At 37.3% G+C, this 14,669-nt stretch overlaps 1 protein-coding gene across 1 annotated transcript in view; it reads left to right on the forward strand.

The window, feature by feature from the left end:
- The window catches only part of KIAA0586, a gene marked incomplete at its 5' end in the record, with an annotated part of 83,716 nt that overhangs the window by 45,284 nt on the left and 23,763 nt on the right, over positions 1-14,669 (forward strand). Inside the window, 3 exons of the mRNA XM_082485594.1 lie at positions 2,595-2,775; positions 5,863-6,002; positions 10,724-10,811. Of these exons, the coding sequence (XP_082341720.1) occupies positions 2,595-2,775; positions 5,863-6,002; positions 10,724-10,811 (409 nt within the window). The remainder of the gene's footprint in view (positions 1-2,594; positions 2,776-5,862; positions 6,003-10,723; positions 10,812-14,669) is intronic.

Raw genomic sequence — 14,669 nt, forward strand, 5'->3', positions numbered from 1 at the left:
TCCAATACAGTAGTTTTGAAGTGATACTTTCTTACTCAAAAGTAGATAAAATATTTCAAGCTTATCCTCGCTGTTGGCTGTAGAACAGGTTCATACGCTTCATCCCCTGCTGGAAGTGATCCCACTTCTGTTGGCTATGTTCTCATGTAAAAATTCTTAAAAACACTGAAGGTTAAGTGTTATGAAAGAGTTAGCAGTATAAATTCACTGCACTTAATGGCCATATGAGTGTTTTAGGGAGATATGAAGAATAACTCAGCAAATGTCTACATGCGCTTTTGCACATGCTGTTGATACTGATCTTGGAACAAAACCTCAAAATATTTATATTCATTTGGCAGAAAAAAAAAAGACTAACAGAAAAATATAACTATCTGCATCACAAAGGACAAAAGTAATATTTTGTCACGCATATAAATATTGTCTATATGGAAAACAGTAGTTTGGACCAGGCATCTATTCTAACCGACATAGCTGGAGGAATGTATGGAGGAAGTGTGCGGTGGCAGGGCCATGCTCTCACTGCAATTACAGAGACATGGTGGGATAGCTCGCATGACTGGAATGCTGTCATGGATGGCTGTGTACTTTTTAGGAATGACAGGCCAGCGGGGCGAGGTGGTGGAGTTGCTCTCTAGGCAAGAGAGCAGCTGGAATGTGTCAAGCTCTGCCTAGGGATGGATGAAGAACGTGTTGAGCACTTATGAGTAAGAATTAAGGGGTAAGCTAATGTGGGAGACACTGTTGTGGGCGTTTACTGCAGACCACTGGATTGGAAAGAGGAAGTCAACGAGGCCCTCTACAAACAGCTGGAAATAACCTCATGATCACAGGCCATGGTTCTCATGGGTGACTTCAACCACCCTGATATTTGCTGGAAAGGCAACACAGCCGGGCACACACAGAACTGTGTGCAGAGCATCAATGATAATATTTGACACAGGTGGTGGAGGAGTCAATGAGGAGAGGTGTGCTGCTGGACCTTGTGCTAACAAAGAAGGACTAGTTGAGGATGTGAAGATTGGAGGCAGCCTTGACTACAGTGACGATGAGATGGTGGAGTTCAGGATCCTGCACGGAAGAAGCAGGGCAAAAAGTAGAATTGCAACCCTGGACTTCAGGAGAGCTGACTTTGCCCTCTTCGAAGACCTACTTGGAGGAATCCCATGGGTTAAGGCACCACTTCCTCCAAGCTCAAGATCAGTGCATCCGTATGAGTAAGAAATCGGGCAAAGGAGGTGGGAAACCTTATGAAGAAAGACTGAAAGACCTGGGTCTGTTTAGCCTGGAGAAGACTGAGAGGGGATCTCATCAATGCTTATAAATACCTAAAGGGTGGATGTCAAGAGGATGGGCCCAGACTCTTTTGAGTGGTGCCCAGCAACAGGACAAGAGGCAACGGGCTCAAACCGGAACACAGGAAATTCTGTTTGAATATGAGGAAAAACTTTACTTTGAGGGTGACAGAGCACTAGAACAGGCTGCCCAGAGAGGTTGTGGAGTCTCCTCCTCTGGAGATATTCAAAACCTGCTTGGACATGATCCTGTGCAACCTGCTGTAGGTGAACCTGCTCTGGCGGGGGGGTTGGACTAGATGATCTCCAGAGGTCCCTTCCAACCCTTCCATTCTGTGATTCTGTGAACTGTGAATACCGCAGTGTGGTTCATGAACACCGTTGTTATGTTTATTATTTTTATCATACTTTTTGTGATTTTATTGATGCATATGCAGTTTCCTCCTTTGGTCTTGGTCAGGTTAGTCTAAATAGCTTCATTCACCTCCTTAACTGTTCCTTTGTCTGTCTTTATTTTACTTAATGAGCGCTGGTGGATGGACTTAGTGAAAAGCTTTCTACAGTGTCAACTCTAAGTCTGACTGTAATGTTAGTGGCATTTTCTCATTAGCACTGCCAATTACAAATTCATCTCTAATTTGCTTTTTCCCTTTCCCATAGTCACAGACTACTCAGTCTGTCCGTGCAATTCTCTAATGAACTCCCCCCTGCCCAGTTTCTGGCAAGGTGTGTGCAAGCATGAGAAAGTGTTACTAGTATTGCCTTAGAATGATACTGTGTATATGTGTGTATTCAACCTGTTTTTCTGCATAGAACCAAGCTGTTTTTAATCTGCAACTTTGAAAGTCAGAATCCAGAGAACCATCCTTATTTTAAGTGCCATCCAAACCTACTTAAAAATGGAACTTTTTATCTGACATGCTATACAGCAAACAGTCAATAACTTTAGATGCTTCCAATGTTACAAGGTCAGGCAATCAACAATGGCCATATATGTAACATTAAAGACTTAATGTGCTAAAAAGATAACTTAGGTTCTGCTCATGTTGGGATACACGTAACAAAATAAGTGATTTTATTTGGCTGTGATTCTTTTCTGTCCAGTACTGATAAATGTAGGTCTTACTTTCAAATCCATTTAGATGATATCTCTTTAGTTTCGGTTTTCTTTATTCAATGCTAATAGTATAGAATATGTATGCTCTAAGGGTTAATGTAATTAGATAACAATGCCTGGGTTTGGAAGAAATACTTGGGGTTTTTTTATACCTGCTGTTCTAATGTTGCTGTTCTATGTAGGATTCTGATGATAGTGTTGGGGAGCTCAGTGAAGGCCAAAGACCAAGGCTGACCAGAGCAGCAGAGAGAATCCTAATGGGACATTCAGTTTGTATGTACCATCCAACTGCTCGGACTTCCGAGAACAGACCAGACCAGGGTTTCCGTTCTCCATCACCAGGGCAGCTTGCTCAAATTGGAGGTACAATTAGACTGTTATTTCTTCTCTGTGATATTTGTGTGGATTCTGAGTTTTTTCTATAACAGTATCTGAAATAATTTCAGAGAATGTGTTCAAAATCCAATATTAAAAATTTACAGACAATTGCTGTAATGAAATGATCAGCATTCCTATTCTGACAACTACATTTAATTCACTCTTCTTTGTCTGTAATATTCTACAATTTGAACAACAATCATGCCAAGTACCTATTTACCGATAAAAATGTTGACTTGTAAAGTATGTACTTTTATTCTTTTAAGTCAAATTCAGTTCCCAAAACAATTCATTTGACCAGTCTTCAAATCGGCTTCCATAGGACAGGTATTGACACTGGCAGTTCAAGCTACTTCTCTCTGTCCCCTTACACCGCACTCCTCATTGTTTTTATCACTCCATCAAGGTGATATTGCAGTGTCTCATAATTGGTAATATATTTTCAGCTTCATGTATCCGTATAACAATGTGGAATTTTTTTTTTTCCCTAGATGGGTAGCTGAGGCGCACATGTAATGGCTTGTACAAAGCAGTGCAGGGATACGCTGCTGTGGTGAAGCAGGAAAATTAATTTTCAGTTGAAACTAGTGCTGTAACCAATGGCCCATCCTTCCTCTCCCTTCTCTTTTTATCTCTGTTTCTCTATTGTTATCTGAAAATGTACTTTGTCCGAAAACTGCTGCAAGCCTGTAGAAACTCTTCATTTTGTTGACTGTGGTTTTAAATATGATTAAACTGAAATAATTATTAAGCTGTTACAACACAAATGTGGTGGTTGCACTAATTCATCGAAAGTTGTGTAAATGAAAGTGATCAAACAGCTGGTTTTCTGTCCTTTTCATTTTCACATTTATGAATTTGACGAGAGAAGCATATCTCATATTATCAACCCTTGACCAATAGGAAGTGGACTGAAATTGAGTATGTTCAACATGTGGCAAAAATAATTCAGAAAAATAAGAATATTTGCTTAGTTTTGAACTGATTCATATTTGGACTGGTTATACTGTTACCTAACATTTTGGATGAGCTACACCACTGTCAGCCTTGAAAACATGTTTTGTTACATTATATATTACCAAACTTTTACTTTGAAGTAGTTTGTTGAATGTTGTTTGGAGATTGGTTACATTAGTCTCCTTGGCATAAGACATTTCTCCAAGCTACTTGTTTAACACTGTGTTGTTAGAGGACAATCAGCATTAAGAACACTGTGATGTAGTAATAAATTAGTGATCTATATCAATCTGAGATAAGACTAACACTGCTCAGGATCATACAGAGAGTTAGAAGATGTACATTAATGGAAAAACCTGTCTACTAGGGATATTTTGTTCTTACCCAGAATCTCCATAGCTGTATCTGGCATAACATGTTTGTATCTCCTCTATATCTGTTTTTAAAATTTATTTGATTTAATTTAGGATGCCCTTTGTCTGTCCTGTAAATATCTAACACTTTCAAAACCAGCTCCTGCATGTGATGATAATGAGGAAGCAGTGTGTTTCTCTAGTAATTTTTAATGCTCATCTCTCTAAATCTTGTAGTATTGTTTCTGTTGGAGTGTTTTTTTAGAGGAGACAAATGCCCTGGAGCAACTACCATAGGAGAATGCCCTGAGCTTTTACATAATCTGTAATAATTCCAGACTGAGTTCCATTGCATTCTGATGACTTTTAACTTAAGCTTCCCTCCCTCCCCACCTCTGAAAACACAGCGCAGGATTCAGTGTTATTGCTAAGGAAACAACATTGTATAAAAGGTAGGATCTACTTTCGAGACAAGAGTGTTTTCGTATCAGGGAAGATCAGAAAATCTTGTTTCCAAGTCCCTTTGATAGTGAAGTCAACAATGAATAGGAAACAATCTGTTCTGGACAGCTGAGGGGGGTTATGGGAGGTGGAGTTGGAGGGGGGAAGGAATGATCTGTGATTGTTTCTACTCTTCTTCCAAATCTTTTGTATCTGTCCATTGGTATGTGAGATTGCATGTCCTTCGGTCTATTGCAAGTCGGGACTAAGGGCTATTTCCTGGTAGCCACAACAGCTACAATGCAGGTCCATCATTTTATTTGATAATTATTTTTAGGGGTGAAATGAAATAATTGGTACACCAGCGGGTGTAAAACTTCATATATTTCAGGGTGTATATCTTTGTACATATAACCTGCCAGTGGATACTCAGTTTCTCTGTCAGAATGAGTCACTCACAGATATATTTGTATGAGTTCTGGGGATTGTGTATCTATGGGCATCTTCAGTTTTGTGACCAGTTTTTATTTGTTTTATGGAAACATGAAGTCTATTTGTAGGATGGAGAAGGTGTTGCTTATGTAGGTATATAACAGCATCCTGATAATCAGTCTTTCATTTATAAATCCTTGGTTTTTTTCAGTGCTTAAAGTCATGGATATGAAAACCAACATGCAAATTAAATGTGGCACATGTAGTCTTAAAGTGAACAATAATTATAGTTAATTAACCAATAATTATAGTTAATTAGGCTTAAAATTCATTTTTTTGGCTCTGTATGATAGCAGAAGGCTAAAGTTAGTTCATGAGCTGTCAGTACATTTTTCGTAAAGATGCTTTACACACTTGCAGGCTGCAAAAGCATGATAAATGCTGGATTATACAGCAAATTATCCCTTTAAAAAAGACTCTATACAGGTTGCTTTTCATTCACACAACAGTGAAACATTTTCATGAAGAAGCCTTTCCAATCTCTTTCCAGTACGTGTGATAAAGCTTATTAAGCATATAATGGTATGATGAACGATCCAGCTCTGAAACTATCATAAATGCTTGCCATGTTAGAAATCTACGGATGATAAAACTGATATTTATTTTTTTTTTTTTCTGTTTCCACAGACATGTATTTCTTTTCTCTTTTCCCCACAAGAACAATTTAAGGGATATACAATAAGCCATGTAAGGAGGAAATAATTCTCTTTCAACAATGGGACATAAAATGTTAATGTTGGAAGACTCTACATCCTGCCACATGAGTTGACCAGGAGATTATTGCTCCAGCTCATCAACGAATTTTTTTCTTGTTGTTTTTCTTTTTCAGCAGAAATTCTTGGAGATGCAGATACAAGTCGGGGTCCAATGCTTATGGCTGAGCTGGAATCACAACCAGTTTCAGATCCTGTTTTGCAAGCAGCCCAGCTAAGCTGCAGAGTGACATCTCACTCAGAGGATCTGTCCCAGGTAAATTCAAAGGATCTTTTCTGTGACTGGTCAGAAAGCGCAAACTGAAACCTGGAAAGATAAATTCTTCTGTTTTGCTGTGCTGACTGACATCACAGAAGTGGTCCATTTAAAGTGACATTCAGCTGACAAACTGAAGTCAGAAGTATGTGTATGTAATAAAAATGATTGTTTTTACTATGATGGAATCCTTACAATATGCTTTCTGTTAGGCTCAGGCCTTCTCTTTTACCTTTTTTGCACTTCCTCACAGCTTCATTGGTCTCATGGGATCTAATGCTATTCATACTCAGTATAGATGGGGCATTCCAGTGTTTTAGGGGCACAGTGCTTCAAATACAGAAGAATAACATGATTGTGTCGTGGGAGAGGAAGAACAAGAGAGAGATGGCCTCACCAGTTGTAACCTGCTGATTCAGCATTTCAGGAGCTTCAGTTGTCCTCATAGGGGCAGGGTTAGAAAGGTGGCAATGATGATATGCCTCAGAATACTTGAAGGTAGAGGAAGATCCTATTGACCTTTGAAACCTATAGAGTTAATCTGTTGCTACTTAATAGTATGTGCTGTTACCTAGAGATGATGGCTTACTCGCTAACTAAAGATAAATTCAAATAGCAAGTGGCAAAAGCTAAAAATGAAGTGGCAGCTTGCTCTTTAATATGTTAAGCTTCACAATGTGTTTGAAAGTAATAATATACTGAAAGTAATAACCATCGCTGCTATGTTCATGGATGCATTCTGTCCTTCCCTGATGTTCTATATTAAAAATAACCTAAAGTATCTTATATTACCTGTCTTTGGTTTTATGTTTTTGAGTCTTGATGTGTATTGTGCCATTAGTGTCTGAGCAGTTCTTAAATATGTCATCTGAAGTGATGTGTTGCATCTTCAAATAGGATTTTAAATGTTACACCTCTTTTCTCTTTGAGATTACGAGAACATATTATTTCTTGGAATGATTGTTCATAGGCAAGACTAGATTCTGTTAAACTGCTCTGTCTGTTAGAGTGAAGCTCATATCCTTGTTATCATTTCACTAGCCAAAAGTTAAAGGAACGGAGAGGGTACAACATAATTCCTTCTTCTAGCACCATTAGCTGTGATAAAGAACCCAGTGATACCTGCATCTCGTGGTCTGGAGAATTAGCTGATGTGGTTAGGTGGGTTTTGTTTGCCTGGGTACAGGCAAATGAAAATGTACCATGTGTAAGATTACCCATGTACACGGTCTTACCTATACAAGAAACGTAAGGTGATCTGACATAATGTCTTTCATAGAAAATATACAGATTGTTATACAGCTACGTGAAAGGACTGTGTAGAGAGGGGGGGTAGTCTCTTTTCTCGAGTAACAGGCGATAGGAGAAGAGGCAATGGCCTCAAGTTGCACCAGGGGAGGTTTAGATTGGATATTAGGAAAATTTTTTTCACCAAAAAGGTTTATCAAACATTGGAACAGGCTTCTCAGGGAAGTGGTGGAATTGCGATCCCTGGAGGTATTTAAAAGACAGGTAGACGTGGTAGTGAGGGACATGGTTTAGTGGTGGATTTGGTATTGTTAGGTTGATGGTTGGACTTGATCTTAAAGGTCCCTTCCAACCTGGATGATTCTATATGATATTATCTCTAGTATACAGATAGTTACATAATATATTCACTTTAGAAACTTTTTATTGAATCTGAACCCTTAGTGTGGGTTTGTTTTTTTTTTTCTGCTGGTGTATAAAACTCACCCTCCCTCCAAACCAACCAGCCAAACTCCCTGAACTTTGTGTGTGTGGTTTTGTTTGTTTTGTTTTGTTTTGTTTTTTTCCCCCAAACAAAATAATCTCTTCCTGTACATGGGTGTTCCTGACGGAAGACTTTAAATCACTGTTTCTCGTGGGCTGAATTTTTTGCTTTTCTATGACGTGACCATGCCTATAAGTGATAAACACAGTAAACATCTATCCTGGATGGGGCAAAGCCATGCTCTGTAAATCCTTTCATAGATCTGTACATCCTTCTCTGAAAAGAAAAATCCTTGTACCAGATGATTTGAAAGCTTGTTTTGACAGCATCTATCAACGATGTAACAATGATGAACCTTTCCCCTAGTTTCAATTAGGGATGGCATCTGTATTCAGATCTATAGCTGGATCTGCTTTGTCACCTGCCTGTAGGAAACAGATTTTCTGGTAACATCATCTAAGAGAGCAAGAGATACTCAGGCTTTCAGAATTATTCATTCTATGTAATGTTTAAGGTGATAATTGCTTAGAACTTCTTAAAAGATTTCCTCCCAAGTTAGTCACTGACTCTCACACCAGTTGTTTCACATCTTGTTTTTCATCTCTAAGCAGTGTTTTGCCTTCTTTGAAATAAAACTGTGTGGGCTACGTAGAAAGCAAGAAGACCAATCTATTTAGGAGAAATTTAGGAGAAATTGCACTATATTTCAGTCCAGCTGGCCCTTGGGTTTTGGTAGAGCTTTGTTCTGATTTAACTGGGAACAATCCTTCTGGATGCTAGCGTTTGTTATGGCTAAGGTTGGGTGGTTTCTGTAATCTGCCTGAATGGGATCCTCATTTCAGAGAGGTTGAGGGCAGTCATATGGAGCTGCCATATACATACCACTTGTTTGCTCCCTGGCCATAGGTGTGTGGATCAGATTCTGACCGACAGAAAGAGCATTGTCTTTTCATGTAGGACAGGAGCAAATGCCTTCTTTTAGTCATAAAGAGTGAAGTCTGTGTGGTCAGTCACTCCAAAACAAATGGCTTAAGTCATACAGGAATTTTCTTATCTACCCAAATTCTTTGGCTGCTCCTCCATTTCTGGCATTGGATTTTTGTGAGATTTATATATGCTTTTAACCACTGTTAGAGTGCCAGACTGAGTGTATCTTCGGTTTGACCCCTTCTGTCCATTCTTGTGCAACAATACAGGAATTAACTGGCTACTTTGCCCCTGTGCTCTTAGCTGTAAGAAGCAAGAGATGACTAGGAGAAAGCTAGGCTCTTCCTATTCCGGATAAATCATTTTGATCCTGGGAGGGACATGAACACTGGAAGTCATATTTGTGTGGCTAAACATTTCAAAGATTGTAAATCTAAATAATTTGAAGTCCCAAATGGATTGTTAAAACCTTAGAAAATCAGTTAGTTGCAAAATGTTTTCATAATGCTCTTGTATAGAAACACTCATACTTATATAAATAACATTTTTTAAGTGGGATTGTCACTTTGGTATTCTCATTAGCTTTCATTTTCAGCATTTCAAAAGACATTTTTTTGATCTTCCAGGAATGCATAATTGTAGGCTATGCATCTATGTGTTATCTCAAACTCTGTTTCCTTCTCAGTTCAGTTTAAACTGGGTTTTTTTTGGTTTGTCTTATTAAAAATCCAAAACAAAACAAAAACCACTTCAAATGGACTCATGAGCATAGTGTTATGCTGCTTACATTTAATGTTCTCTAACATTGGTGGCCTTCAATTACATTTCCATTAGAACTTCCTGCTTTCAGACAACCATCTCAACTCTTTCTTATCTTGTCAGCTTTAAGCGATGAACAGAGTTGGTCAACATCATGGTGTGTAGAGGTGCCCGAGTTAGTGCCAATCCTAACTGGTCTATCCTGATTGTGTAGTTGGACCCATGCTTATTGTTTGCCAGACATAAAGATTTTCTTCTTTTTGTCTGTATTTTGGCTGCTTATTTCACTTGTGGCCTCCACAGTAGTGGAAGGTTTCTCTCACAGAACTGAAGCATACTTTCCTTTTCTTCCTTTTTAGCTTTTGGTGAGCAAAATGCCACTGGTACTTTGTCATTGGGTCTTCAAGAGAATACCTGTGTCATTGCTTCTTAGGGCATATAATTCTCACAGAAGTCATACAGCAATTCTGTCCATAGGCTCCAGATGCTATGTAATTTATGCAAACATTTATGATCTTTCTCACGTTCCTCCTCCTTTAAGAATTGTCATTAAAAATTTTATATTCAACAGGATAACTGATAAAATCAAATTTATTTGTCTTAGGGAAATGCTTAAGTCTTCTGTATCTCCATGATTCTGTGTTTTGCATTTTTCTTATTTCCTGCCTATGTGTAGTGGAATGTCCTTAGGCCACAATTCCTGTTCCAGTTAACACATAAGACAACAAGCGTACTTGACAAGTATGTCGTTTCCCTTTTTAGCACGCAGCGCGTTTGTTGCTTCTAAGAAACTGTTTTCCCATAGGCATTGTTGCAGACCTAGGTCCTGAAGAGAATTTCAGGAAGAATGGAAAATGGTTTTAAAAAGATGGTCAAGGAAATAAATTTTATACTTGGCATGGGTTTTCCAACCTGCATGCTGACACTTTTATTTTTCTTTTCACTTCTTACTTAGGAGGATAATACCTAGGGAGAAGTCCTGGATATTGAAGAAAGTCAGAGAAATCTTATGTTATTTCCACCACGTGCTTTGAGTAGAAATTGAGGGTCTCGTGTGTCCTCGGGTCTAAATGGCACTTTGCCATACCTACGGCTCCCAGGATGTTTGTCTAGAGGAAACAGCATTGCAATAGGCTAATTCAGATCTGAATTCTTTTGAAGTCAAAAGGAAGGAGAAGGAGTGCATATCCTTTAATGAATCTTTAAAAAGCTCTTTGGATGTTTCTTGAAGTTCCACATAATTTTACTGTGCTTTTACATCAAAAGTTGTATTTGTAATGTGATTTTAATGTATGATATATAGGAGGAAAATCGAGGAGCTGCACAAGTTGAGACTGTGAGACCCAGAGTTATTCATGTGAGAAGGAAGTCTGAAGAGATGCAACACGAAGGTAAATCAATGTCAATAAGCAAACTTGGTTCTTTCAGTTAAGCACTTCACTTTCAATTGTTGTTGTATACTCATGTATAATAAAGTTCTTTTTTTTTTAAAAAAATTTTCTTTTCATTACTACCAAATTCCCCAAATTTCTGAATGTTTATATATAGTGTGTATAGATCTGTGTACATAGTTACGATATTGTTGGGGTGCACTGAAAGGGTTGGAAATGTGTCTGTATGTAAGTCGTCAGAATCCTTGCAATTAAGTATTTATTTAAATTTTTATTTGCCGAGGGCATTACAACATGCATATTATGTAGTCAACTGAATCTTAATTGCTTTATAGAATGCTGCTCAGCAAACAAAATATTCATAATGTTGTGATAGATGGCAGTGGTTCATACGCGTGAGAAAATGCAGGGGCACTAGACGAGAACTGAAAGATAATATGAAGTTACGATCATGCAAATGTGAAAAAAAAATAGAGGTTTTCAATGTTAAAATGGCCTGGTTTGTGATGGCTTTCAAGCTACTAGTGTGTGACAGATAGTGATTTTCTTTTGTGAAGGACATTTATTATTTATGCATAACCATGCTATTTTTGGAGATTACTTAACAGCGTTTGTTAAAAGTGTTAAGGATATTGCATGAGAGGGAGAGAGAATATTTTTTGTTTATTATCATTCAAGTCAGTGTTGGAATAACATACACTGTGCATATTACTGCCATGTTTAATTGTTTTAGCACATCATAAGTTTGTGGAGGTGGTAGAGTGAGATATGGAGCAGTTTTAATTTTACGTGCGAAGAACAGGAATCTAAAAACCTGCATGTCTACAACATGTGCAATTATAATTGCTTCACCCTAGTATAGACAAATTCTTCCTTCAAGCCCTTTTTAAAATAATTCTTTGAACTTCTTCCATTTAATTTTTTTAAAACATCTAATCAAGTTATAATTCTGATGGAATTATTTTGCTTCAACTATTTATTGTGGTAAGAAAAGCTTTAGGCCAATCTTATTGGTCGTGGGACTTGGAACCTAATTTCAAAACTGTGGTTTACATATGAAGAAAGTTATGAATAATGTAAAACTTAGCTTCTATGGACAATTAGTGGAAAAGCTTACAGAACTGAAACGGCATGCCGTAGTGCATGTATATGCTTTGTTGTAGGGACATTTATCAACGCATGTTTTTAAAGTGGGTAAATAAAGACTTAATTTATTAAAAAATTAAGGTTAACTCATTTATTTAACTTTGTTGGAAAATATTGCAATGATTTTTTCTAATAGAAAGAACAGTATTTTTTCCTCTGGTGTTCAGAAAATCTAAATTGCCTAAGGAAAGTGAATTTCCAATAAGTTGAATATGACCTCTAAATCACCAACAAGGAAATTATGTGCCTTGCAGGATCAATTCATTCCCAACTGTAAAAGCAGTTTTACTTAATAGTGGCTGTAGGAATTTTTTGTTTCTTCTTCTGCTTCCCCAATATTTCATACTAAGCATCAGAGAGAAGGGGGGATACTCTTCTTAACACTGTACTTTGTGGTTTTACACCTCAGCTTTTTTTCAAAGTGTTAACAAGACAGCACTTCCAGCCTTTATCATTAAGTGGGGCGTTAGAGAGGCTGGAAATGGAGTAAAGTATTTTTTATCAAATCTCTTGTTTTCTGGAATATTTATCTTTAAAAAAAAATTACCTGTACCGTAATACAGGTTTGGGCACAGTCCAACTGTGTCTCTCTGTCAGATGAAAATATTTCACCACGAGATGGCAGTAGTCAATTTTATTTGAGAGGAAAAAAAAGATTGATTTATATACCAGGATAATTTAAATCTCATTCAAAGTATACATATTTAATGAGCCAATAAAAATCTAGAGGATTTGTAAATGGAAACAACTGTCTGTCAGTTTTAACCAGGAGGTCTTGTCTCTATAAGCTTTACCACAGCAAAGTTTATCAGTCAAAAAGTTGAGGGTAAAAATTAATAAGAATCATTTGAAAGAAAAATGAAAACTTGCAGCATGATAAGTATACATGGGTTGAAGCAAATACAACGTTTTAAAATTAAGCACATCTGCTACTGTAAGTTCAAAGCACCCTGTTTATAAAAACTTTATGTCAAACTGTTGTCTTTACTGAGATAGTAAGGGACAATGAGTACTTGCCTGAATATGGAGAAGCATTTCAGAGGCAGGACCATTTAAGTATTTTTTCAGAGTTTAAAGGGTAAGTGGTTGTATTGGTACTAGAACTTAGAAAATCTGGAGCCCTAAAATGAAGTGTGAATTCAGGTTATTGGGAGAAAAGGGAAATTGTTTTGGACTTAGAGTTGGATGCAAAAAAAGCCTTTTTTATTTAATTGGTAAATACATGACAAGATTTAATTCATCTTTTGTCTGCGGTCATAAATATATATATATATGATAGAGCTTTCTTTTGTTGTTGAAAAAAATTTTTGTGGTCTACAGTGAACATGTGTTTTTACTGAAAGAAAGTTGATTGATGTCTTCTAATGAAAGTTGAAGTTCAGTAGGACTGTTACAATATCATGCCTGAAAGGGTAATGTCTTCTGAAAGTTACAACTGAAAATAAAGCCTGAATGTATTATTAATTGAAATGTGTGCCTTCTCTAGACATAGTGGAGACAGTGGTTTGAAAACATATATTTGTAGTATATAGTATGCATGCATATATATTTTTGGCTTTATAATAGCCTTTAATCTTTGTACCATTCTTTCATATATCTTCACAAATTTAATACGATAATAATTGTTGTGGTTGGTGAATGCACGTATTTCCAGACTACAGGCATTTTCAGGCTTACACTAACATGATTCAGAAGTTTTTAATTAAAATGAAAGAACAGGTGGCAATGCTTGACTGCAGAGCGTTTTTAAACTTCAATATAAGCAGCTCAAAACCAAGAAGTACATGTATCTTCACTTAATTATTTTTCTCCAGCACAGACTCACAAAATGTGACCTAGAGAGTACAACTTCACTATAGTAATTCCTTTTTATTTTCAGCTAGTGAATTACATTCAGGCAGCCATAAGTACGTGGGAAAGTAATATTGGGACACTAAGCAATTGGCTTTGTTGCCACAGCACAATTGCTTGTGGGAGCAGATGATCTGTGCAATAAATGAATAAGAGGGCAAGAAGCCCTTAAAACAGTCTGTATAAAAAATAAAGCTTCCAGAGTCCTTGTTTGGTATTGAAAATGAGCTCGTTCCGTGTTACCATTGACATTATGCCGTATTAAAAACTGTAATATTGAAAATAAGGATATAGCTAAATACTTCTTTGCCTCTCTTCTTTAGCCAGACATTGCTCTGAGTTAGGTTTTGGACTTTTTTTTCTTAAAACTATTATGGCACAAGGCAAATATCTAACAGATGCTTCAAGGAAGGAAGAAGATTAGCATAAGGCTAAAGGTCTTTATTTTTTTTCTTGGAACTGGAACTGTCTTGGTCAAACTCTTAACAAATATTTTACTGCAAGTTTACTTTCTCCTTAATATCCTGCTGTTTCTTTTTTTGGACTGAATTTCACTAAAAGCTTTTGCTAAAGACCGTCCATACCACCCTGAAAACAGCAGGCAGTGAAGCAAAACGGAGCTATGCTTTCATGCTGTAGACAGTACCACCGCAGCCTGAGAGGTAGGAATAGTTTGTGGAGTGCTGTAATTGATGGCTACCAACTCTTCAAAAAGGATAGGGGAGGAAGGTGAGGTGGTGGGGTGGCCCTCTATGTTAGGGGCAGTTTTGAATGTCTGGAATGGATGACAGTGTTGAGTGTGTATGGATAAGAATTAAGGGGAAGGCCAATAAGGCAGACATCGTGATGGGAGTTTGTTAT

The sequence above is a fragment of the Vanellus vanellus genome (assembly GCF_965231255.1).
Source record: "Vanellus vanellus genome assembly, chromosome: 6".
Taxonomy (NCBI): Eukaryota; Metazoa; Chordata; class Aves; order Charadriiformes; family Charadriidae; genus Vanellus; species Vanellus vanellus.